Below are 27803 nucleotides of genomic sequence, written 5' to 3'. Positions count from 1 at the left end.
TTAGAATATTCATATTATATAGTGATGGTTGATATAGTGATAAATATATAATATTAGTATAAATATATAGTACTAAATGATGTAATGTATAAATGTAGCAAAAAGTATGAGTACAGTAAAAAATACTATAAAAAATATTGAGTGTGAAATATGTATGTTTCTTAGAAGTAAAAAAAAATCGATTTTATTGCAATTTAAATCTTTAGAACCAGAAGCATATAATACAATTGAATTTGGATTTTTAAAGTTTTATTTCCCTCTAAATCTTTTATCGATTCAATTATTTTCTTTTTTTTAAACAATACGATAAATTTACGAAATTTTAAAATCTGATATTAATAAAAATCATTTACTTTTCAATTTAAATTGATCCAAATTTGTAAATTGTCAAAAAATATCAATCAATTATATTTAAACACTATCTCGAACACTATCTTAATTCTTTTTAAATCATATTTCAAGTGACTCAATATTTTCATCATTAAACGACAAAGAAGAATAAGAATTTACGGAAGAATAAAAATTAATTTTTCATCATTTTATTTGTCGAACGGTAAATACACACATAGAATTGGATCGAATGCAAACACGTGGTCATTGCTAGCAATTCGAGAATCGTGTGAAATTACGTCGATTTGGCTGCTAATCAGCAATTATTCTTCTCCTTTTTCCTCTTTCTATTTTTTTCAATCTTTTTCTTTTTCTTCATTGGCAAATATGTGTCATAGGGTATCGCATTTGTCTTCACTAAGCACGCTTCTTATATCAGCGATACGCGAGCCGGTTTCCCCTTCATATTCGTACAAGGCGTTGCGAGTATAGGACGTATTCCTCTTATTCTATCGGAGAACAATCGAGCGTCATCGTCTGTGCATCTGTTTCTATTTCTTCTCGTGTACGATCAATTAACGCTCGTATTTATTTACAAGAAAAATTTATTATACAAGAAAAATTCTGTTGATCGAGTTTCGATTATCGAATCATTTCGCTTCCTCTTCAGAAGTAGAAACTTTTTCGAAAGAAACTTCTGCGTCGATCGTTTGTTCTGTTACAAATTATTTTTGGGAAGAAAACTTCAAATTGAAGAAATTGTGTCAAAATCAATCAAAATCATCGATTTTATTTTTTCAAGAAAGAAACTACGATGATTATTGGTATTATTCTAGTATCGATTTCATTTCTTCTTTGAAGAAATTTACGAGGATTGTCCATTATAATATCTTTTCTTCAAAAAATATCTCATCAAATTTATTAATTTTATCTTTGTGAAAAAAATCGTTAATCTTCGATTTTATTTTTTCTTTGAGAAAAATTGCATCGATTTTTAATTTCTTTGTCAATTAATTTATCTTATTATCGATTCCATCTCTTTTAAAAAAACCATCGACTTAATTTCTTTTTTGAAACAATTTGTAACGATCGTCGATTTTATTATCGATTTGATTTTTTTGAAGAAAATTATTATATATTAAATATTTTTAATCTTCAATGATCTAATCATCAATTTTATTTTTTCATTTTTGAATTAAGGATCAAGGATGAAAATACTAAAGTGACACAGAAATTGTTTGATTAATCTTGATAAGGAAAGTATATTAGATCATCTCGTTGATTGATAGTTAGTCAATTCTAATTGATTAACGGAAAAGTGAAGATAGATTTCAATAAAATCCAATGGAATATTAAAAAAAAGTTTTATCGAGGATTTTATTGATCATTAATTGTGAATGATTATTATTAATTATTAATAATTTGCTATTAAATATTGATTGATTGAATTGATAATTAATCCAAGTTATATTTATTTAATAAGTTGTGGGATATTTTGAACAAAGAATAGTGAAAAGTGATTTGTTTGAAGTTTCATTTTGGAAATTGTGAGATTACTGTGAATTTTAATATCAAAAAATTGTTTGGTGACACGTAAGCATTTGAATATATTATTTATTTATTTTATTTTGAATGAATTTCAACCATTTATCTTTTTTTTTACTATTATTATTAGATATTTATTAGATATTTATATTTATTATTATTAGATTACTATTATTAGATATTGAAACTTTATTAAAGATTTATTTGTTATACATATGACAACAAATACGTTATATTATAACGTATTAATATATAAATACGTATATAGAAAATATTTATACATTTAATTAAAATTCTTCATACATTCAAAAAAGTGATCAATATGTCAATGGTCATAATTTTATCATTTGGAATATTTTTTTTATTTCTTTATAATATTAAAAAATATTTCAAGTGAAAGTTTAATGATTTTGAGGAATGCATATTATAATTAATTAGTAATTAATAAATTAGTAAATTAGTACATAGACAAAAAAAGCATAAATAGATTTTGCTTCGCATTGAAAAACAAAATTTAAATTAAAATATTTAAAATTTTTAAATTAATAACTTTTAAATTAATAATTAATATTTTGACATAAATAGTTCAATACTTTTTGTAAAAAATAATGAATTGCATCAATACATTCAAAAAGTTAGTTTTAACAGTTTCCTCACACATTATTAACAAAAAAATTAAGAATAAAGTATGATATGATTTATTATAGTGAATAATAACATTATTGACAGAAGAGGATTCTAAATTAAATTATAAATTTTAGCTATGAGCATTTATTAGATAATAAAATCTTTCAACATTATTGTGTATATGTATGTATACATCAATATGCTTATATTATTTCTATAAACACATCGTGGCAGTTGACATCCAAAATATACATATAACGGCTGAATAAATACACATAACATTCAATTATATTAATAGGATTTTTGGCAGAATACGAAAATAAAATATAAAATATAACACAATTCTTGGATAACGAAAATTACAATAATTAAAATTATTATAATTGAAACAATATATATGATAATTTATATATTTCAATCTTATAATTATATATTTTGGATGCCAATCAATATGCTATAGAAATAATAAATAAAAAATAGTTGTATACTGATGCATATATTGTCACGGATGCATATGTATAACTTTTGATACATATATATAATACCGAAATAATATCTCAGAGCGTATCTTATTTATTTCAATTCAATTTAAACAAGTCGCGTATCACGATTCACTTAACTCTTGCTTGATAATAATTGATTCGGCACTCGAATAAACATTTACATTTGATTCAACCGTTTTAAACCAAGTCTAAAAGGAAACAGACACTGTTACTTGCCGGACTTTGCCCGAGTCAGTTCTTTCTCAAACATTCATTGAATGATATACATGTTTCTTTATTCTACGAATTTTTTACTTTTCGAAGCTTTCATCGATCGATATATATTCGAGTGTAAACATAATATGAATGACTAATGATATGAGAGAATGAAGATTTATCTTCTTTTAAGCTCCTTTCACAATAGAAATGTCAAATCGATCAATATAATGGATTTCATATTTTTTGTTTTACTATTGTTGAAGACAATTAAAGATTTAATATCGTGTTTTATTGAAATAAAAATATAGCGGAATATATACTTATTTATTTCTATTAGAGCAAGAGTAGGTTGTGATCATAATGTAGATCATAGCCAGTTGACTGAAAAAAAAGAATAAAGAAAAATCAATTAAAACAAATGCGATAATACATTGCTGACTATATCATTTGCATTACGATCGCAATTTGAACATTATATCTTTACTTTTTCTTATATTACTTTAATTAAAATAATTTATATATAAAATATTTAGATATTTATTAGAAGCTATTAATTTCAATATATATAATATTAATATATTTATGGAATATATGGAATAAATTGGAGGATTAATTCTCTTTGGAAGATTGATTCTAGAAGTTAAAATTATTATGTAAATTGATGTTTAAAACTTACTAGGTTATAAATTGAAATTTGCATTAAATAAAGTAAAAATAAAATGAAAATAGAATGAAATAGCTTTTTCTTGCTTCATTTAATACAAATTTAAATTGTTTATAACTTATTAATAAATAAATTGAATATAAATTTTTAATATTAATTTTTTTTTGTCTTTAGAATTAACTCTTCAAAGAATCATAAATATTTTTCTTTTATTATTTTTATAAAACTTATTAAGTTTTATTTTATTATTAATATAAATAAATTTTTGTTTAGATTTTATCAGTCTCTTTTAAGATATTAAAGATTTGAAAACTTGTTACATTTTATAAGATTTAAGAATTTAAAAAATGATTTGGATTATATTAGGATTAGGCCAGAAAATTTTTTCATTTAAAATCTTTTAAAGTAAATAAAATTATTAATATTTATAATAATCAATTTCTAAATATATAATTAATAATAATATAACACAATTCTTAGTTGATAATATATATTCTTTTTTTTTTTATTTTTAATTCAATAGCATATTATAATATATGTTACCTTTTATTTTGTTGTTAATATGAATGAATTATTTATTCTATATATATTAAATATTTATTGAAACGAAATTGAGATATAAAAGTTCAGTAAAAATACAGCAAAGATTAATAAATTTCAAAAATTTTTTATCATATTAATCAGTTAAGTTGTAATGCTTTTATAATTTCTGAGTGTTTTAATTTTTTAGAATATTTCTGTTTCTATTTTTTTTTAAAAGATTAAAATATTTATTTGTTGATTTTTATAGCTTTTTACGGATATGAGATCTTGAATAAGCTTCATGGAGTTTAATCATATTATATAATCCATTTGCGAAAATTTAGAATATAGATTTAGAATATAGAATATAGAATATAGATATTTATAATATAATTTTGTAATGTTATAATTATTTTAATGTTATAACTATTTTATATATTTTCGAAGAATTTTTTTTCATTATTCTTTTTCGGAATTTTAGTAGATTTAATAATTTATTAATATAATATAAGTACAAATATAATAATAAATATATTCAAAATATGTTAATATATCTTTTTCGTTGAATAATTTTATTATCTATATATATGATTGTTTCAGCGAAATGAAGAATCATAAGAGTTCGAACAATTCCATAGGGCCAACTGAAATGACCCGATTGAGGCCAAAGTTGGAGAGCTTTGACGATATTTTGCCACATGTCGGAGATTATGGAAGATACCAGTGGTTATTGTTATTGTCGTTGTTACCTTATGGCATGACATACGCGTTCCTATATTTCTCACAATTTTTTATTACAATTACTCCTACAGAACATTGGTGTAGAATAGATGAATTAAGAAATTCGAACTTTACTCAAGAAGAGAAGTAAGTATATCCAGAAATAAAGAAAAATATAGAACAAATATGAAATAATGAAGGCTTCTTTAAATATTAGATCTTTTTTAATTTTTTTTAAGTGCTACATTTTTTTGTAATTGTAACAATTTTGTTACTTTTTAAATTTATTTATTTAATTTAATTTTTTAAAAAGTGTCATTGCGATAATAATTATTGAATCAAATACATATTAATATATTTACCTTATCTGAATTAATTATATCAAAATGAAAAATATAATATATATATAAATATTACAAATTATTATATTACTATATAAATATTACAAATTAAATTATTTAAAAAATTAATAATTTATTTCAAAAATTCATTGATGTAACACATACTGTTAATATTATTGTAACAATAATATATACATATATATTATCAATATAATGATTGAAATTTATCCTTTGTATTGTTTAAATTATAGTTTATTCAACAAAATGATACAAATTTATTGTTTGAGAAACAAACGAAGAAATAATTAGACAAAAAAAAGAAAAAAAAACAAAATTTTATGTTATTTGAACTGTTTTTATTCTTTTTCTATTCTCGGTCATTAAAGTTTTTTTTAGCCATTATTATACATTATAAAATAGATTCAAATTGTTTTGATCTTGATATATCATTAATTATCATACCGACTTTTTCTTATAATTTAACTTTTTCTTATAATTTATTTGGTGGATTTTTAAGCACGTAGATATTGAAACATGATGTGATGCGGGCATCAACTCAAGAGTTTAAATCGGTGACTCATATTGAGATTGAAATCATTGTTTAGGATTCAAATAGCGATTCCACTAACGAACGAGTATCCTTATTACGATCAGTGTTATCGGAAGGACCTAGACTTGAAGGAAATCCTGAAGAGCAACAAAGATCCACGTTCATTAGAGTTCCAAACAAATAGAACAGTGGAATGTACTCAATGGGAATACAATTTCACAAAGATTCCATATTCTAGCATAGGAACTGAGGTGAAGTATCTATATTGTTATCTATATTATTTTCCAAGTTTGAAAATCGATTTAATTCGATATTTCCGATTTCAAAATACTATATCTATTTCTAAGCTTTATGAAAATATTTTTATCTTAATATTAAAATATTAAGATAATATTTTACACATTTGTGTAATCACTAAAAATTATATTTTTAGATGTGTAATTTTTATACATCTTAAGATCGAAAATGATTCAATAAATGCCAATGGAAAAATATTTATATTTCAAACTTACAGAAATAATTATTTAAAACTTCAAAAAATAATATATATTATAAATTGTATATTAATTGTATTATTTTTTATAATATTGAATATTTTAAAATTCAGAAAAATTTGTTACTTAATTTATTTGAAATTCTCAATTTGTTTATATTAATAAAGAAAAAAGGGATTCCAAATAAATATTATAATAAAATACAATTTCCAATAATTATCTAGGGAAAAAAAAGGAACCAATTTAATAATTTTGAAAAATGTTACAGAGGACAGGATTTTAAATAATTTTTTACCATATGAAAATAAAATATAAAATAATCCTTGATCGAAATTATTGAAATTATAAATCATTTTTAGTATTTAATTATATTATATAATTAAAACTTTTATAAGGAAGTTTTTGATTAGTTTATCCGTTATATATATATATATATATATATATTTTGGACGCCCATGATATGTTTAGAGAAATAATAGATGGTGATGCACACATTCCTAAGAATGCGCACACATAGGCAGAATTCGACGTGTTATATCAAAAGTTTTTTAATTAATTTATATTTTAATTTATATTTTCTTCCTTCTCAAAAATTTCAGCTCGTTTGGCCAAGAAGTATATTACACTGTTCGCAGATCTGAATATTCAAACTCAAATCTGTTACAATTCATAAGAAAATAAATTTTTAATCGATTCACTCATTATATATGTTTGTATCAACAGAAGATAATAACATATTTACGCTCATGCTATCACAAACATATACGTATAAGATTTAATTTAATAATAATCATTTTTTAATCAAATATCTTAAGATTATCTCGAAAATTAAAATCGGTTGTATAATCGAGCATAATGAAAAGTTATTTAAAACCTTTGTCTGCTGTAACATATTTTAAAATCATCGAAATCGATGAGGAATTTTTTTTTCTAATGTAATTATACAATTTTCTTTTTTTCTCGCTAATTAACTCTAAGTCCTTGCTGATTAGCTAGATTGGGTATGCAACCGTGAATATCTCATATCAACGGCGCAGGCTATTTTCTTCTGCGGATCTATCATCGGTGGCTTTCTAGTCGGTTGGATTGCGGATCACAAGGGTCGAATCCCCGCGTTGATGTTCTGCAACAGTATAGCCCTTCTCAGTTCCATTGCCACTGCTAGCGCGAATAGTTTTTGGTCATTCGCCATTTGCAGATTCCTCACTGGACTCGCATTTGATAATTGTATCAATATTCCTTTGATTATCGGTAAGCGATTCAATTAGATGAGATGGTGCTTAACTGATAAGTTGAAGTTTTCATTTTGTAAAAGATAATCCCCAGAATATATGTGATATAATATGATATATTTCATTCAATAATTAATTCATAATTTTCTTATTATTCATGATGATTAATTTATTGATATTTTTCTGGTGATTCTGATTAATCTATGATAAAATTTTTGAATGAATGATAATTACACGATTAATTACTAATTATTATTATTAATAATTTTCTTATAATCTAAGAGAAAGAGATCAGAGATTAGAAGTTAAAATTAATAATTAAATTGTGAAGATGATAGCGGTTTTATTTAAGTTTTAATATTCTTTTAAAATAATATAAAATTCGTTTAAATTAATATTAAAATTTTAATTTTTCTATAATAGCTTATATCGATAATTTAATAATTAACATCAATTACATTGAATTTATTAATATTTGTTTTCACTTCATAAATCCTTAATATTTTATTATTTTATTAATATGAATAATATATAATAACATACAAATAATTGTATGTATGTGGAACGGTACGTATGGAATCATGTATGTTATTAAAAAAATTTTCAAACTTATTAGTTTAATAAGTAATGTATTAATAAGTAATGTAATAAGTAATGTAATTTAATGATTATTAATTATTTCACAGTACTTGAATATATGGCGGTCTCGAAACGAACGTTAGTAGTGAACGTTGCTTTTGGTTTATATTTCGCGATTGCTAGCACTATTTTACCATGGATGGCTTATTATATCTCTAATTGGAGGTATTTCACTTACGTCACTGCCATACCACTTTTATCAGTTATCATTACACCATGGATCCTTCCTGAGAGTGCCCGGTAAGTAAACTTTTAATCAATTAAAATGCTTTAACTTCTATTCGAAATGGACGAAAATTTATTCATTGATTTTTACTCATTAATTATTTAATTAATTAATATTTACATTGCAAGATGGTATGTTTCCAATGGGATGACGGATAAGGTTGTCGAAAAACTTCGAAGAATAGCAAAGATTAATCATAGAAATCCAGAGCCTCGTATTTACGATATATTCGTCGTAAGTTTGATTACAATTTTTAAAGAGTATATATATATAATATTGAGTATATATATATATATATATAATATATATATATATAATCTGATAAATTTATAATATTGGAGATATAATACATTTGTTAATATATTTAGAACAGAATATTATTTAAATTAAATTCAGCTAAATTTTAATATTATTTTAGTTATTTCTTATATATTTTCTTCTTATATATATATATATATATATTATATGTATACTTTAAATTTTAACAATTTATTATTATTTATAAGCTAAATTTAATTTTGAGTTAAAACTTGATATTTAAACATTCATTTGATTATTAATATTTATCTAAGATATATAGTGTATTCAATGAATTATATTCCAATTCTTAGAGAAATTAATTGAAAAATGAATCTATAATTAACAATTGCAATTAACAAAAATCATTCACATTTGAATAGTAAAACAAAATTTTTTTAATTAATCATTTATCAATCTTTCTACTTTTATTATCAATTATATTCAAGAATTTACTATATATATATGCATTATCTCAATATATTTTTATCTTTTTCAAAATAAATAATTGCAGAATAATCTGGAAGCTTCGGACAAAATACAAGAAACAGCAACGGTATTAGATCTCTTCAAAACACCTCGTCTGGCCAGAAACACTATTCTCTTAATCTTATTTTGGAAAGTATAATAGATTAATTAAGAAGGAAAGCTAGATGAATGACTAATATCTTTTTATAGGTGTCTCACTGTAATCTCGTTCGATGGTCACGTGTATTCATTAAAACTTATCCAGAGCTCGGTATTCGTATCGTTCTCGATTGCTTGTTTCACAGAACTTCCAGCTGGATTATTACTCACCCTGTTGCTGGACCGATGGGGACGTAGATTTTGTGGATTTCTTACGTTGACATTGACATGTTTGCTCAGTATTGCAGAATTGATGCTGTATTCTAGTAAATATATAATACGTTTTTATTTGTTTCATTAAAAATACAATTGTAATGCATTAAAAATGGAAAATTGAAACAAAACAATTTTTAATTAAAAGTTATTCTGGAAATAATAATATTGATAAATAATATAATATAATATAATAACATTATAATTTGATATATTGATAACTGATAATATATAATTTTGTATATATTTGTTTTTTGATATTTTAATATTAATATTAAAATATAAATATTATAATTTTATATAATATTAAATATAAAGTATAAATATTCGTAAAAGTTTAAGACTTGAGTTGGAGAATATGGCATATGAAATTTAATTCTTAAAAATTCTTAATTCGTAATTAAAAACAATTTTTATTTAATTTTATAATTTAATTTTATACACATATAACTAAAGAAAATTATCAGAAGAAAATTAGAAGAGAATTCAATAGAATTAAAATTATATTAATTATTATATTAATTTTTATTTTTCAAATTTAATTTTATTTTTCTATCATTATTTTATTATATTTTATTAATATTACTATAAAACCAAATAATTTATTTATAATTTATTTCATTATTCATTTTCTTTTCAAATCTTAGATTTAAAAAAATAATTGTAATAAATTATAAATTTTATTTTTTACAATTTTATTAATTAATAAGTTAATTTGTTTTTAATATATTTTACAGTGACCGCTAAGTTGATTATGTCAATTTTATCACGATTTTGCTTAAACATGGCAGCTAATGTTGGTCTTCAGTACGCAGCAGAACTTTTGCCAACACCTGTCAGATCACAAGGTGTATCTCTGATTCATATTTTTGGAATAGTAGCGCATTCTTTAGCGCCATATATCACTGATTCGGTAAATAAATTTCTCTTATTATTATTATCTATAATTAATGAAATTAATTTATTAATAAAAAAAAATCTTTTCTTTTTTATCATGAATTTTTCTTCAATATTTTATATTTAATTTGTTATTTTAAATTTTTTTCACGAAACTTTCTCTATATGCATATTATACAATTAATCATAGAAATTTTTATATATAATTCTATAAGGAAATTAATTAATTTTAAAAAATCTGATTCTAATGAAAATGTATAATGGATCGTGCATAATTTATTTTTCAACATAAAAAATTGAAATCTCTTTGAGAGCGTGATAAAATATTGAAATCAATTTCTAATTTTCATCATTTTTTTTATAACTTGGCCTGAAAATATTTTTGATAACAGAATAATAGAACAGAATAATAAAACCTGAATATTTTGTAATTTCAAAATTTTTTTCATATCATATTATTACGAAATTATTAAATTTTAAAAAACGAAATTATATTTCAAAAAATAATAATAATTAATAATTTAATTAGAACTAATTTCAACCTTTCGAAATATTCTTTCGATATTCTAATAAAAAAAAAAAAAAGAGAATGGATATAAAACATTATCTATTATTATCTATATATATTAGTAATGTTTCATACAAAAAAAAATTATTCAAAAAATTTTGATAACGTAATTTATATAATTTGAATCCTTATAAAATGAAAACTTTTATGATTAATATATTTAAAAATATAAAATAAAATATTTTTATCATTAAAAGATAATTATCATTAAAAACGAAATTACAAAGAATTCAAAATTTAAATATAAATCACATTCTTTGAAAAAATATAAATCATATCTTTATTATTTAAATTTTTAATTAATAAATAAATCAAATACTTAATTATTTTATTAGTTTATTAATAATTTAATTGATCTTTTAATCAATTAAAACTTTAAATAACAAATTTTGTTATTTAAACTTTTATGACTATTAAAAAAAAATAATTTGGAAACGAAAGGAAATATTTAATTAAATATTTAATTAATTTATTAATAATTTATTTCATTTGTTTATTAGGCTAAAATTTGGGAAGAATTTCCAATGTTGATAATCAGTATGGTATCCTGCTTGGGTGCTGCATTTGTTTTGTTTCTCCCAGAGACTGTAGGACAGAATCTTCCTCAGACCATTAAACAAGGGGAAGAATTCGGAAAGGAACAACGTTTTTGGAATTTACCTTGTTATCAGAAATCACATTTTAATTTTTAATAAAAATTCAGCTAAAAATGCGCAAGAAATAGGAAAAATTGTATTTCATAGCTGAAGTAATCTTATCGGAAAATTAATCTGACGATTTTTGTATACGAAAATCATACCTGTTATTTTTGTATTACTTCATTAATTACTTTTTTTTTTTAAGTAGTTACAAATCTTAATTATAAATGCTATCTTATGTGATAAAAGACGCAAGAACGAACCTAGTTGTTCCCATATATGATTTTTATTACTATATTTTATAATTTTAATACCATGTAACTTACATTTATATTTGAGATATATATATGGTAATTGGTGCTGATCTCTGAATGTTTTCGATGCAGAATTCGCCGTAAGAGTGTTTCTAAAAGCTATAATTTCGTTCCGTAATTGATTTTTCATGGAAGAATTTGTCATAACAATGCGAGTTTATGTTAGATAACATCTCTCTCTGATCGTTTTTTAAGTAGAACAATTATTTTTATTTCCAATAGATGCAATTTCCATCAAAATTGATTTTCACTGTAGAATTCGACGAAACGCAAGTTTTAATTATAAAATTTCATTTTCAACGATTTCAAAACGTTATTCGATCGTAACAACGATTCTCATATCGGAAAGCAATTTTCATCAAAATTGATTCGTTCATTCAGATTTTGTAATATCTCGGCGATTTTATTCTTGATCGTCTATCAGATCAATTTCGAAAGAGATTTCAGCGATTTTCATGAGTATTTTTATAATTTTGATCAAAATTGATTATTCATAAGTATATCTCTATTATCTTTGAAGATTAAGCAGTTTTAAGATTATAGAATTTGAAATTCTATAGATTTCAAAATTTCCTCTTTTTTATACGATGATAGCCGCTTGTCGTAATATAACGAAAGAAAATTGAATGTAAATAGCAATATTTCCCGCTTGCAATTACAACAAAAAATCGTCTGTATCTTCGGCGATACAGATCGGGATTAAGATTAACCAAATCTAAGGATTCCAAAATTTCTTCATCTTTAAACAACCATGGCGTTTGAAACCTTGTGTCAGGAGAGATCTTTACACTGAATTTTGGATGGTTATTCTATCACAAGAGGTAGAAACTTTATGATCGTATAAAAAATAGGAAATATTTGAATCTTTTCTGATAAAGTTAAAACCACTTTATCTCCAAAGATAATAATAATATAATATATATATATATATATATATATATATATATAGATATAGATATAGTTATAGTTATATACATACATACACAAGTGAAAAAAAAAGATTTTCATTCGTTACGTTGAATATGAATAAATTAAATTGAACGGAAATTGCGACGATAAAAATAATAATACATCGGTTATTATCGTATACATTATAGTATACAGTCGGTTATCAAACGAAACAGAATGAACGTGATTCACTTTCCTCTCGGAGTGCTTATCGCTGTGAATATAATATCATAGAAAAAATATTTAAAATACGAATTAATTATTGCGTTATAAAGATTATTTAGACATATTTAAGTTGTTCAATTAATAGTTTTTAAGTGGACATTTTAATCAATGGATAATTTTATCAATTCCTCTTCCTCCTTGATTTTATCAATTCCTCCTCTTTATTTTCATCAATTGCTCCTCTTCCTTATTTTCATCAATTCCTCACCTTCCTTACTTTTCTCAATTCCTCCTCCTCCTTATTTTCATCAATTCCTTCTCTTCCTTATTTTCATCAATTCCTCCTCTTCCTTACTTTTATCAATTCCTCCTTCTCCTTATTTTCATCAATTCCTCCTCTTCCTTATTTTTATCAATTCCTCCTCTTCCTTACTTTTATCAATTCCTCCTCCTGCTTATTTTCATCAATTCCGCCTCTTCCTTATTTTCATCAATTCCTTCTCTTCCTTATTTTCATCAATTCCTCCTTCTCCTTATTATCATCAATTCCTCCTTCTCCTTATTTTTATCAATTCCTCCCATTCCTTACTTTTATCAATTCCTCCTCTTCCTTACTTTTATCAATTCCTCCACTTCTTTATTTTCATCAATTCCTCCTCTTCCTTATTTTCATCAATTCTTCCACCTCCTTATATTCATCATTTCTTCCTTTTCCTTACTTTTATCAATTCCTCCTCCAGCTTATTTTCATCAATTCCGCCTCTTCCTTATTTTCATCAATTCCTCCTCTTCCTTATTTTCATCAATTCCTCTTTCTCCTTATTATCATCAATTTCTCCTTCGCCTTATAGCGTATGATAAAAGTAAGGAATGGGAGGAATTGATGAAAGTAATGAATGGGAGGAATTGATGAAAATAAAGAGAAGGAGGAATTGATAAAAGTAAGGAAGAGGAGGAATTGATGAAAATAAAGAAGAGGAGGAATTGATAAAAATAAGAAAGATGGAATTGATAAATAAGGGGAAAAAGAGGAATTGATAAATTTCGGGAGGGGGGGGAATTGATAAAAATAAGGAAGAAGAGGAAAAGATAAAAATATAGATGTGGAGAAATTGATAAAAATATGGAGAAGAGAGAATTGATAAAATTATCTCTATTATTTCTTTTATTTTCGGAGATACAAGTGTTTTAATAATGCACTATTTTAAAAATTCTAAAATTTCCACTTCTCTAAACAACTTCGATATTTGCAAATAATCTTAATTATGCAATAAATAATTCGTTTTTCAAATATTAGTTATATAATGTTTTATATTCACTGCGAAAACCACTTTAATCCGAGAGGAAACAAAATCACGACCGTTTCGTTCCGTGTACGATAACCGACTGTATACGAATGTATACAATAACAATCTTCTTATTATTATTTCTTTTGTCTCTATCCCCACTCGATATTAATATTCGTCGTAGTGAAACTAATAATATTCGTTATGTTATTAAATTTCACTTTATGTTTTTATGAATTGTTAACAAATTCTTGTTATTATATATATTTCTTATATACGTATCAGAAAATTTATCGGGAATATAATTCCTTTTTGGATATTGATAGCAATATTTTTTTAATAATCTTTTTACAATATATTTTTTTAATAATCTTTTTATTATCATTCATTAATTAAAAGCAAAACAAATATTTTTTTGTTTCTACTTTTGCGCAATTTTTATACGAAACAAAAATTATACGTTGAAATATACAATATCGCATAAATATAAGTTATAAATTCCAAATATTTTAGCATACCATCTTGTTTTCTTCGTTAATAAGAAAGTTCATACCCGCTTGCAACGAGCTGTGGAAATCGTATTTATTTCTATTATCTTCGGAGATACAGCCGTTTTAATAATGTACTATTTTAAAGATTCTAAAATTTCCACTTCTTTGGACGACCATAGCGTATGAACCGCTTGTCGTCCAGAAACCAATGAAAGACGAGTACAAGGGGCAAAGTTTCCCGCTTGCAACGAGCTGTGGAAATCGTATTTATCTCTCTTATCTTCGGAGATACAGTCGTTTTAATAATGCATTATTTTAAGAATTCTCATTTATGCGAAAGCATGTCGAGTGTGAAGATAATGTTATTGAGTTATAATGTCGAAGATTAATTGTCTCTATACCCGTTGCGTACCAATTTCCGCGCGCTAAACGAGCGAGCAAAGATGGCAGCATTCGAGGAGTACAATGTAAAAGGAGATAGAGGAAAAAATGGAAATCGTATCTGATCACATGAAGAAATTGTATCTCCATAGTGCATGAAATCATATTTGTAAGAATTTAAAGGTGTGTATCGATGGGATGAGGATACAATGTAATATGAGATAAATGTGATAAAAAATGACGGGAAACGTCAAGACGAATTATTACTGTCGATCGATAGTTCGTTCTATTCGGCAAATTTTTAAATTCTCGAGCTTTGTACATTCGATTCCTTCTTCTCCTTTCTCACAGTTTTTTATAAAGAGGTGCGTCGAGAAAACATTTGAGACTGCGTGGCCTGTATCTCTATTTGTATCTACGTCGATCGAAGATTTAGTGGATATGGAACAACGAATGAAGTTATTCGTCTTACTTGAAACGAATAAAAAACTCTATTTTTTTTTAAATTAGATAGCAAGAAAAAAGATTTCGTTATTCAGAATTTTTTTCATTACCACAAGGGGAACTTTCTTTGCTGGAAAAGTGTGAACCGGTTAAAAAAAGAAAGAAAGGAAGAAAATAATTTCGATTCGTATCGAATAAATCGATCGATGGATCACGCTCGATATCCTTTCCCATCTTGATCGCGATAACGCGTTGATAAAAATAAGATACACGAGGTATTGATAAAGGAATTAATTGAATTGAGGAGGAGGAGGAGGAATTAACAAAAATAAGAAGGAGGCGGCATTGATAAAAATAAGAAAGAGAAGGTATTCATGAAAATAAGAAAGAGGAAAAATTGATAAAAATAAGAAAGAGAAGGAACCAATAAAAATAAGGAGGTGGAGAAATTGAGAAAATTAAGGAGGAGGAGGAATTGATAAAAATAAGGAAGACGTGGAATTCATGAAAATAAAGAAGAGGAGGAATTGATAAAAGTAAGGAAGAGGAGGAATTGAAGAAAATAAAGAGGAGGAATTGATAAAAATAAGGAAGAGGAGGAATTGATGAAAGTAAGGAAGAGGAAGAACTGATGAAAATAAGGAGAAGGAGGAATTGATAAAAGTAAGGAAGAGGAGGAATTGATGAATATAAGGAGATGGAAGAATTGATGAAAATAAAGAAGAGGAGGAATTGATGAAAATAAAGAAGAGGAGGAATTGATAAAAGTAAGAAAGAGGAGGAATTGATGAAAGTAAGGAAGAGGAAGAACTGATGAAAATAAGGAGAAGGAGGAATTGATAAAAGTAAGGAAGAGGAGAAATTGATGAATATAAGGAGGTGGAAGAATTGATGAAAATAAGGAAGAGGAGGAATTGATGAATATAAGGAGGTGGAAGAATTGATGAAAATAAGGAAGAGGAGGAATTGATGAAAATAAAGAAGAGGAGGAATTGATGAAAATAAAGAAGAGGAGGAATTGATAAAAGTAAGGAAGAGGAGGAATTGATGAATATAAGGAGGTGGAAGAATTGATGAAAATAAGGAAGAGGAGGAATTGATGAAAATAAAGAAGAGGAGGAATTGATGAAAATAAAGAAGAGGAGGAATTAATGAAAATAAAGAAGAGGAGGAATTGATGAAAATAAAAAGAGGAGGAATTGATAAAAGTAAGGAAGAGGAGGAATTGATGAAAATAAAGAGGAGGAATTGATAAAAATAAGGAAGAGGAGGAATTGATGAAAGTAAGGAAGAGGAAGAACTGATGAAAATAAGGAGAAAGAGGAATTGATAAAAGTAAGGAAGAGGAGGAATTGATGAATATAAGGAGGTGGAAGAATTGATGAAAATAAGGAAGAGGAGGAATTGATGAAAATAAAGAAGAGGAGGAATTGATAAAAGTAAGGAAGAGGACGAATTGATAAAAGTAAGGAAGAGGAGGAATTGATAAAAGTAAGGAAGAGGAAGAACTGATGATAATAAGGAGGAGGAATTGACAAAAATAAGGAAGAGGAGGAATTGATGAAAGTAAGGAAGAGGAAGAACTGATGAAAATAAGGAGAAGGAGGAATTGATAAACGTAAGGAAGAGGAGGAATTGATGAATATAAGGAGATGGAAGAATTGATGAAAATAAGGAAGAGGAGGAATTAATGAAAATAAAGAAGAGGAGGAATTGATAAAAGTAAGGAAGAGGAGGAATTGATGAAAATAAAGAGGAGGAATTGATAAAAATAAGGAAGAGGAGGAATTGATGAAAGTAAGGAAGAGGAAGAACTGATGAAAATAAGGAGAAGGAGGAATTGATAAAAGTAAGGAAGAGGAGGAATTGATGAATATAAGGAGATGGAAGAATTGATGAAAATAAGGAAGAGGAGGAATTAATGAAAATAAAGAAGAGGAGGAATTGATGAAAATAAAGAAGAGGAGGAATTGATAAAAGTAAGGAAGAGGAAGAACTGATGAAAATAAGGAGAAGGAGGAATTGATAAAAGTAAGGAAGAGGAGGAATTGATAAAAGTAAGGAAGAGGAAGAACTGATGATAATAAGGAAGAGGAGGAATTGATGAAAATAAAGAAGAGGAGGAATTGATAAAAGTAAGGAAGAGGAGGAATTGATGAATATAAGGAGGTGGAAGAATTGATGAAAATAAGGAAGAGGAGGAATTGATGAAAATAAAGAAGAGGAGGAATTGATGAAAATAAAGAAGAGGAGGAATTAATGAAAATAAAGAAGAGGAGGAATTGATGAAAATAAAAAGAGGAGGAATTGATAAAAGTAAGGAAGAGGAGGAATTGATGAAAATAAAGAGGAGGAATTGATAAAAATAAGGAAGAGGAGGAATTGATGAAAGTAAGGAAGAGGAAGAACTGATGAAAATAAGGAGAAAGAGGAATTGATAAAAGTAAGGAAGAGGAGGAATTGATGAATATAAGGAGGTGGAAGAATTGATGAAAATAAGGAAGAGGAGGAATTGATGAATATAAGGAGGTGGAAGAATTGATGAAAATAAGGAAGAGGAGGAATTGATGAAAATAAAGAAGAGGAGGAATTAATGAAAATAAAGAAGAGGAGGAATTGATGAAAATAAAGAAGAGGAGGAATTGATGAAAATAAAGAAGAGGAGGAATTAATGAAAATAAAGAAGAGGAGGAATTGATGAAAATAAAAAGAGGAGGAATTGATAAAAGTAAGGAAGAGGAGGAATTGATGAAAATAAACAGGAGGAATTGATAAAAATAAGGAAGAGGAGGAATTGATAAAAGTAAGGAAGAGGAGGAATTGATGAAAATAAAGAAGAGGAGGAATTGATAAAAGTAAGGAAGAGGACGAATTGATAAAAGTAAGGAAGAGGAGGAATTGATAAAAGTAAGGAAGAGGAAGAACTGATGATAATAAGGAGAAGGAGGAATTGATAAAAGTAAGGAAGAGGAAGAACTGATGAAAATAAGGAGAAGGAGGAATTGATAAAAGTAAGGAAGAGAAGAAATTGATGAATATAAGGAGGTGGAAGAACTGATGAAAATAAGGAGAAAGAGGAATTGATGAAAATAAAGAAGTAGAGGAATTGATGAAAATAAAGAAGAGGAGGAATTGATAAAAGTAAGGAAGAGGAAGAACTGATGAAAATAAGGAGAAGGAGGAATTGATAAAAATAAGGAAGAGGAGGAATTGATGAAAGTAAGGAAGAGGAAGAACTGATGAAAATAAGGAGAAGGAGGAATTGATAAAAGTAAGGAAGAGGAGGAATTGATGAATATAAGGAGGTGGAAGAATTGATGAAAGTAAGGAAGAGGAGGAATTGATGAAAATAAAGAAGAGGAGGAATTGATGAAAATAAAGAAGAGGAGGATTTGATAAAAGTAAGGAAGAGGAGGAACTGAGGAAAATAAGGAAAAGGAGGAATTGATGAAAATAAGGAAGAGGAGGAATTGATAAAAGTAAGGAAGAGGACGAATTGATAAAAGTAAGGAAGAGGAGGAATTGATGAATATAAGGAGATGGAAGAATTGATGAAAATAAGGAAGAGGAGGAATTAATGAAAATAAAGAAGAGGAGGAATTGATGAAAATAAAGAAGAGGAGGAATTGATAAAAATAAGAAAGATGGAATTGATAAATAAGGGGAAAAAGAGGAATTGATAAATTTCGGGAGGGGAGGGAATTGATAAAAATAAGGAAGAAGAGGAAAAGATAAAAATATAGATGTGGAGGAATTGATAAATATATGGAGAAGAGAGAATTGATAAAATTATCTCTATTATTTCTTTTATTTTCGGAGATACAAGTGTTTTAATAATGCACTATTTTAAAGTGCATAATTTTAAAATTTCCACTTCTATAAAGTTTACACTATTCACCTTAAATATTTATAAATAGTCTTTATTATGCAGTAATTAATACGTCTTTTAAATTTTAGTTATATAATATTTTATATTCACAGCGAAAACTACTTTACCACAAGAGGAAACTAAATCCCGACCGTTTCTTTCCGTGTTCGATAACAGACTGTATACGAATGTATACAATAACAACCTTCTTATTATTATTTCTTTTGTCTCTATCCCCACTCGATATTAATATTCGTCGTAGTGAAACTAATAATATTCGTTATGTTATTAAATTTCATTTTATGTTTTTATCGATTGTTAACAAATTCTTGTCGTTATATATATTTCTCACGTATCAGAAAATTTATCGGGAATATAATTCCTTTTTGGATATTGACAGCAATATTTTTTTAATAATCTTCTTACAATATATTTTTTTAATAATCTTTTTATTATCATTCATTAATTAAAAGCAAAACAAATATTTTTTTGTATCTACTTTTGCGCAATTTTTATACGAAACAAAAATTATACGTTGAAATATACAATATCGCATAAATATAAGTTATAAATTCCAAATATTTTAGCATACCATCTTGTTTTCTTCGTTAATAAGAAAGTTCATACCCGCTTGCAACGAGCTGTGGAAATCGTATTTATCTCTATTATCTTCGGAGATACAGCCGTTTTAATAATGTACTATTTTAATGATTCTAAAATTTCCACTTCTTTGGACGATCACAGCGTATGAACCGCTTGTCGTCCAGAAACCAATGAAAGACGAGTGCCAGGGGCAAAGTTTCCCGCTTGCAACGAGCTGTGGAAATCGTATTTATCTCTCTTATCTTCGGAGATACAGCCATTTTAATAATGCACTATTTTAAAGATTCAAAAATTTCCACTTCTTTGGACGTCCATAGCGTATGAACCGCTTGTCGTCCAGAAACCAATGAAAGACGAGTGCAAAAGGCAAAGTTTCGCGCTTGTCCAAAGAAGTGGAAATTTTAGAATCTTCAAAATAGTGTATTATTAAAACGACTGTATCTCCGAAGATAAGAGAGATAAATACGATTTCCACAGCTCGTTGCAAGCGGGAAACTTTGCCCCTTGCACTCGTCTTTCATTGGTTTCTGGACGACAAGCGGTTCATACGCTATGGTCGTCCAAAGAAGTGGAAATTTTAGAATCTTTAAAATAGTGCATTATTAAAACGGCTGTATCTCCGAAGATAAGAGAGATAAATACGATTTCCACAGCTCGTTGCAAGCGGGAAACTTTGCCCCTTGCACTCGTCTTTCATTGGTTTCTGGACGACAAGCGGTTCATACGCTATGGTCGTCCAAAGAAGTGGAAATTTTAGAATCTTTAAAATAGTGCATTATTAAAACGGCTGTATCTCCGAAGATAAGAGAGATAAATACGATTTCCACAGCTCGTTGCAAGCGGGAAACTTTGCCCTTGCACTCGTCTTTCATTGGTTTCTGGACGACAAGCGGTTCATACGCTATGGTCGTCCAAAGAAGTGGAAATTTTAGAATCTTTAAAATAGTGCATTATTAAAACGGCTGTATCTCCGAAGATAAGAGAGATAAATACGATTTCCACAGCTCGTTGCAAGCGGGAAACTTTGCCCCTTGCACTCGTCTTTCATTGGTTTCTGGACGACAAGCGGTTCATACGCTATGGTCGTCCAAAGAAGTGGAAATTTTAGAATCTTTAAAATAGTGCATTATTAAAACGGCTGTATCTCCGAAGATAAGAGAGATAAATACGATTTCCACAGCTCGTTGCAAGCGGGAAACTTTGCCCCTTGCACTCGTCTTTCATTGGTTTCTGGACGACAAGCGGTTCATACGCTATGGTCGTCCAAAGAAGTGGAAATTTTAGAATCTTTAAAATAGTGCATTATTAAAACGGCTGTATCTCCGAAGATAAGAGAGATAAATACGATTTCCACAGCTCGTTGCAAGCGGGAAACTTTGCCCCTTGCACTCGTCTTTCATTGGTTTCTGGACGACAAGCGGTTCATACGCTATGGTCGTCCAAAGAAGTGGAAATTTTAGAATCTTTAAAATAGTGCATTATTAAAACGGCTGTATCTCCGAAGATAAGAGAGATAAATATTATAAGAATACTACGACGAATATTATAGCGAGTGGGGATAGCGGCAAAAACAGTAATAATACAAAGGACATTATATATACATTCGTATACAGTCGGTTATCGTACACGGAACGAAACGGTCGTGATTTTGTTTCCTCTCGGATTAAAGTGGTTTTCGCAGTGAATATAAAACATTATATAACTAAAATTTGAAAAACGAATTATTTATTGCATAATTAAGATTATTTGCAGATATCGACGTTGTTTAGAGAAGTGGAAATTTTAGAATTTTTAAAATGGTGCATTATTAAAACGGCTGTATCTCCGAAGATAAGAGAGATAAATATTATAAGAATACTACGACGAATATTATAGCGAGTGGGGATAGCGGCAAAAACAGTAATAATACGGAGGACATTAATGAATACATTCGTATACAGTCGGTTATCGTACACGGAACGAAACGGTCGTGATTTTGTTTCCTCTCGGATTAAAGTGGTTTTCGCAGTGAATATAAAACATTATATAACTAATATTTGAAAAACGAATTATTTATTGCATAATTAAGATTATTTGCAAATATCGAAGTTGTTTAGAGAAGTGGAAATTTTAGAATCTTTAAAATAGTGCATTATTAAAACGGCTGTATCTCCGAAAGTAAGAGAGATAAAAGAGGTAATTTTATCCATTCCTCCTTCTTTTTATTTTTATTAATTCCTCCTCCTCCTTAAGTTTATCAATTCTTCCTTTTCCTTCTTTTTATCAATTCCTCCATTTCCTTATTTTTAATAATTCCTCCTCCTCCTTATTTTTATCTATTCCTCCTGTTGCTTGTTTTCATCAATTCCTCCATTTCCTTATTTTTATCGATTCCTCCTCCTCCTTATTTTTATCAATTACCCCTCTTGCTTATTTTTATCAATTCCTCCTCCTCCTCAAATTTATCAATTCTTCCTCTTCCTTATTTTTATCAATTCCTTCTGCTCTTTATTTTTATCAATTCCTCCTCTTCCCCAAATTTATCAATTCCTTCTCCTCCTTATTTTTATCAATTACTTTATTTCCTTATTTTTATCAATTCCCCCTCTTCCTTATTTTTATCAATTCCTCTATTTCCTTATTTTTATCAATTCCCCCTCTTCCTTATTTTTATCTATTCCTCCTGTTGCTTATTTTTATTAATATTTTATTGCGCGTTATCGAAATAGGAAACAATATCAAGCGTAATCCATCGATCGATTGATTCGATACGAATCAATATTTTTTTTCTTTTTCTTTCTTCTCTTAACCGAATCACAGTTTTCCAACAAGAAACGTTTCCCTTGTAGAAATGAAAAAAATTTAGAAAGTAGCGAAGTCCCCTTTCTTACGATTTAATTTTAAGAAAAATCGAGTTGTTAATTCGTTTCAAGTGAGAAGAATAATTTCATTCGTTAATATCTGCTAAATCTTCGATTGACGTAGATACAAATACAGATATAGGCTCCGCGGTTTCAGCTGTTTTTTTGCGTATCTCTTTGTGAAAAATTGAAAGAAAAGAGACGAAGGGATCGGATGTGTAAAGCTTAGACAATTTAAAAATTTGTCGAAGAGAACGAAATATCGTTACATAATAATAATTCGTCTTGACGTCTCATGTCATTTTATATCCCATTTAACTTATTTTACTTTGTATCCTTTTCGCATCTATTATTACACATCTTGTATGTAATTCTTATAAGTATAATCTTCTGCAATATCGAGATTCGATTTCTTCGTGTGTTTTAATTCGATATTCATTTCCATCTCTCTCCTTCATTCTCTCTCTATTGTTAAACTACTTAGTTGGAGCCACCTTCGCTCGCGCGATTTGCGCACGTATATTGGCATGCCTAGGACAAAGAGATCCTTAATCTTCGCTCAGTCAGATTATAATATGAGATTTAAGTTCCGAATGGTGAGCACACAGTACACACATTTTCGAAACGAAATTCCTAACGAGACCTAACCCAACAACGTAGCCTTTATAAAGTAACCAACGCATCATGAAAATAAATAAGCCGTTTCTCAGGTTCGAAAGTGATACATATCCTTATTAAAATAGCGGAAAGAAAAAAATAGCAAAAGTAATTATGCACTCCTCGTATAAGAGGTCCACATATATAAAAATTATTTAAAAAGAAGGAAATATTCAATTTTTTAGGAACAAAACTTGAAAAAAGAAGCAGATTCGATAAATAAAAGAAGAAAAACTAGACGAATTGGTGTAGAACTTATATACATCCAAAACAAACAAAGCTTATCAGACAGAACAACCGACGACAATAAAGTCGAAATAGTTCATACGCTATGGTCGTCCAAAGAAGTGGAAATTTTAGAATCTTTAAAATAGTGCATTATTAAAACGGCTGTATCTCCGAAGATAAGAGAGATAAATACGATTTCCACAGCTCGTTGCAAGCGGGAAACTTTGCCCCTTGCACTCGTCTTTCATTGGTTTCTGGACGACAAGCGGTTCATACGCTATGGTCGTCCAAAGAAGTGGAAATTTTAGAATCTTTAAAATAGTGCATTATTAAAACGGCTGTATCTCCGAAGATAAGAGAGATAAATACGATTTCCACAGCTCGTTGCAAGCGGGAAACTTTGCCCCTTGCACTCGTCTTTCATTGGTTTCTGGACGACAAGCGGTTCATACGCTATGGTCGTCCAAAGAAGTGGAAATTTTAGAATCTTTAAAATAGTGCATTATTAAAACGGCTGTATCTCCGAAGATAAGAGAGATAAATACGATTTCCACAGCTCGTTGCAAGCGGGAAACTTTGCCCCTTGCACTCGTCTTTCATTGGTTTCTGGACGACAAGCGGTTCATACGCTATGGTCGTCCAAAGAAGTGGAAATTTTAGAATCTTTAAAATAGTGCATTATTAAAACGGCTGTATCTCCGAAGATAAGAGAGATAAATACGATTTCCACAGCTCGTTGCAAGCGGGAAACTTTGCCCCTTGCACTCGTCTTTCATTGGTTTCTGGACGACAAGCGGTTCATACGCTATGGTCGTCCAAAGAAGTGGAAATTTTAGAATCTTTAAAATAGTGCATTATTAAAACGGCTGTATCTCCGAAGATAAGAGAGATAAATACGATTTCCACAGCTCGTTGCAAGCGGGAAACTTTGCCCCTTGCACTCGTCTTTCATTGGTTTCTGGACGACAAGCGGTTCATACGCTATGGTCGTCCAAAGAAGTGGAAATTTTAGAATCTTTAAAATAGTGCATTATTAAAACGGCTGTATCTCCGAAGATAAGAGAGATAAATACGATTTCCACAGCTCGTTGCAAGCGGGAAACTTTGCCCCTTGCACTCGTCTTTCATTGGTTTCTGGACGACAAGCGGTTCATACGCTATGGTCGTCCAAAGAAGTGGAAATTTTAGAATCTTTAAAATAGTGCATTATTAAAACGGCTGTATCTCCGAAGATAAGAGAGATAAATACGATTTCCACAGCTCGTTGCAAGCGGGAAACTTTGCCCCTTGCACTCGTCTTTCATTGGTTTCTGGACGACAAGCGGTTCATACGCTATGGTCGTCCAAAGAAGTGGAAATTTTAGAATCTTTAAAATAGTGCATTATTAAAACGGCTGTATCTCCGAAGATAAGAGAGATAAATACGATTTCCACAGCTCGTTGCAAGCGGGAAACTTTGCCCCTTGCACTCGTCTTTCATTGGTTTCTGGACGACAAGCGGTTCATACGCTATGGTCGTCCAAAGAAGTGGAAATTTTAGAATCTTTAAAATAGTGCATTATTAAAACGGCTGTATCTCCGAAGATAAGAGAGATAAATACGATTTCCACAGCTCGTTGCAAGCGGGAAACTTTGCCCCTTGCACTCGTCTTTCATTGGTTTCTGGACGACAAGCGGTTCATACGCTATGGTCGTCCAAAGAAGTGGAAATTTTAGAATCTTTAAAATAGTGCATTATTAAAACGGCTGTATCTCCGAAGATAAGAGAGATAAATACGATTTCCACAGCTCGTTGCAAGCGGGAAACTTTGCCCCTTGCACTCGTCTTTCATTGGTTTCTGGACGACAAGCGGTTCATACGCTATGGTCGTCCAAAGAAGTGGAAATTTTAGAATCTTTAAAATAGTGCATTATTAAAACGGCTGTATCTCCGAAGATAAGAGAGATAAATACGATTTCCACAGCTCGTTGCAAGCGGGAAACTTTGCCCCTTGCACTCGTCTTTCATTGGTTTCTGGACGACAAGCGGTTCATACGCTATGGTCGTCCAAAGAAGTGGAAATTTTAGAATCTTTAAAATAGTGCATTATTAAAACGGCTGTATCTCCGAAGATAAGAGAGATAAATACGATTTCCACAGCTCGTTGCAAGCGGGAAACTTTGCCCCTTGCACTCGTCTTTCATTGGTTTCTGGACGACAAGCGGTTCATACGCTATGGTCGTCCAAAGAAGTGGAAATTTTAGAATCTTTAAAATAGTGCATTATTAAAACGGCTGTATCTCCGAAGATAAGAGAGATAAATACGATTTCCACAGCTCGTTGCAAGCGGGAAACTTTGCCCCTTGCACTCGTCTTTCATTGGTTTCTGGACGACAAGCGGTTCATACGCTATGGTCGTCCAAAGAAGTGGAAATTTTAGAATCTTTAAAATAGTGCATTATTAAAACGGCTGTATCTCCGAAGATAAGAGAGATAAATACGATTTCCACAGCTCGTTGCAAGCGGGAAACTTTGCCCCTTGCACTCGTCTTTCATTGGTTTCTGGACGACAAGCGGTTCATACGCTATGGTCGTCCAAAGAAGTGGAAATTTTAGAATCTTTAAAATAGTGCATTATTAAAACGGCTGTATCTCCGAAGATAAGAGAGATAAATACGATTTCCACAGCTCGTTGCAAGCGGGAAACTTTGCCCCTTGCACTCGTCTTTCATTGGTTTCTGGACGACAAGCGGTTCATACGCTATGGTCGTCCAAAGAAGTGGAAATTTTAGAATCTTTAAAATAGTGCATTATTAAAACGGCTGTATCTCCGAAGATAAGAGAGATAAATACGATTTCCACAGCTCGTTGCAAGCGGGAAACTTTGCCCCTTGCACTCGTCTTTCATTGGTTTCTGGACGACAAGCGGTTCATACGCTATGGTCGTCCAAAGAAGTGGAAATTTTAGAATCTTTAAAATAGTGCATTATTAAAACGGCTGTATCTCCGAAGATAAGAGAGATAAATACGATTTCCACAGCTCGTTGCAAGCGGGAAACTTTGCCCCTTGCACTCGTCTTTCATTGGTTTCTGGACGACAAGCGGTTCATACGCTATGGTCGTCCAAAGAAGTGGAAATTTTAGAATCTTTAAAATAGTGCATTATTAAAACGGCTGTATCTCCGAAGATAAGAGAGATAAATACGATTTCCACAGCTCGTTGCAAGCGGGAAACTTTGCCCCTTGCACTCGTCTTTCATTGGTTTCTGGACGACAAGCGGTTCATACGCTATGGTCGTCCAAAGAAGTGGAAATTTTAGAATCTTTAAAATAGTGCATTATTAAAACGGCTGTATCTCCGAAGATAAGAGAGATAAATACGATTTCCACAGCTCGTTGCAAGCGGGAAACTTTGCCCCTTGCACTCGTCTTTCATTGGTTTCTGGACGACAAGCGGTTCATACGCTATGGTCGTCCAAAGAAGTGGAAATTTTAGAATCTTTAAAATAGTGCATTATTAAAACGGCTGTATCTCCGAAGATAAGAGAGATAAATACGATTTCCACAGCTCGTTGCAAGCGGGAAACTTTGCCCCTTGCACTCGTCTTTCATTGGTTTCTGGACGACAAGCGGTTCATACGCTATGGTCGTCCAAAGAAGTGGAAATTTTAGAATCTTTAAAATAGTGCATTATTAAAACGGCTGTATCTCCGAAGATAAGAGATAAATACGATTTCCACAGCTCGTTGCAAGCGGGAAACTTTGCC

General features: G+C 28.8%; 1 protein-coding gene across 1 annotated transcript; it reads left to right on the top strand.

Annotated features, from left to right (window-relative positions):
• The first annotated feature begins 583 nt into the window (after positions 1 to 583).
• Positions 584 to 12090, top strand: LOC107995218 (carcinine transporter-like). The gene is made up of 11 exons (XM_062073444.1): positions 584 to 1154; positions 1531 to 1923; positions 4990 to 5256; positions 6056 to 6251; positions 7487 to 7745; positions 8413 to 8605; positions 8720 to 8825; positions 9403 to 9507; positions 9568 to 9781; positions 10466 to 10641; positions 11694 to 12090. The coding sequence occupies exons 3-11, from the start codon at positions 4994 to 4996 to the stop codon at positions 11883 to 11885; spliced, it is 1704 nt and encodes a 567-aa protein (XP_061929428.1). The 5' UTR covers positions 584 to 1154; positions 1531 to 1923; positions 4990 to 4993; the 3' UTR covers positions 11886 to 12090.
• Positions 12091 to 27803: the final 15713 nt, after the last annotated feature.

The sequence above is a fragment of the Apis cerana genome, linkage group LG4 (assembly GCF_029169275.1).
Source record: "Apis cerana isolate GH-2021 linkage group LG4, AcerK_1.0, whole genome shotgun sequence".
NCBI classification, from domain to species: domain Eukaryota; kingdom Metazoa; phylum Arthropoda; class Insecta; order Hymenoptera; family Apidae; genus Apis; species Apis cerana.
Note: the sequence above shows the minus strand (reverse complement) of the source record. Positions and strands in the feature narration are given on the sequence as shown.

Excerpts from the sequence above, each read along its gene's own strand:
- LOC107995218 (XM_062073444.1), top strand. The coding sequence starts at position 4,994 with ATGAAGAATCATAAGAGTTCGAACAATTCCATAGGGCCAACTGAAATG. Across the intron at positions 6,252-7,486 it reads ATTCTAGCATAGGAACTGAG|CTAGATTGGGTATGCAACCG; the intron begins GTGAAGTATCTA and ends CTTGCTGATTAG. Across the intron at positions 9,782-10,465 it reads AGAATTGATGCTGTATTCTA|TGACCGCTAAGTTGATTATG; the intron begins GTAAATATATAA and ends TATATTTTACAG.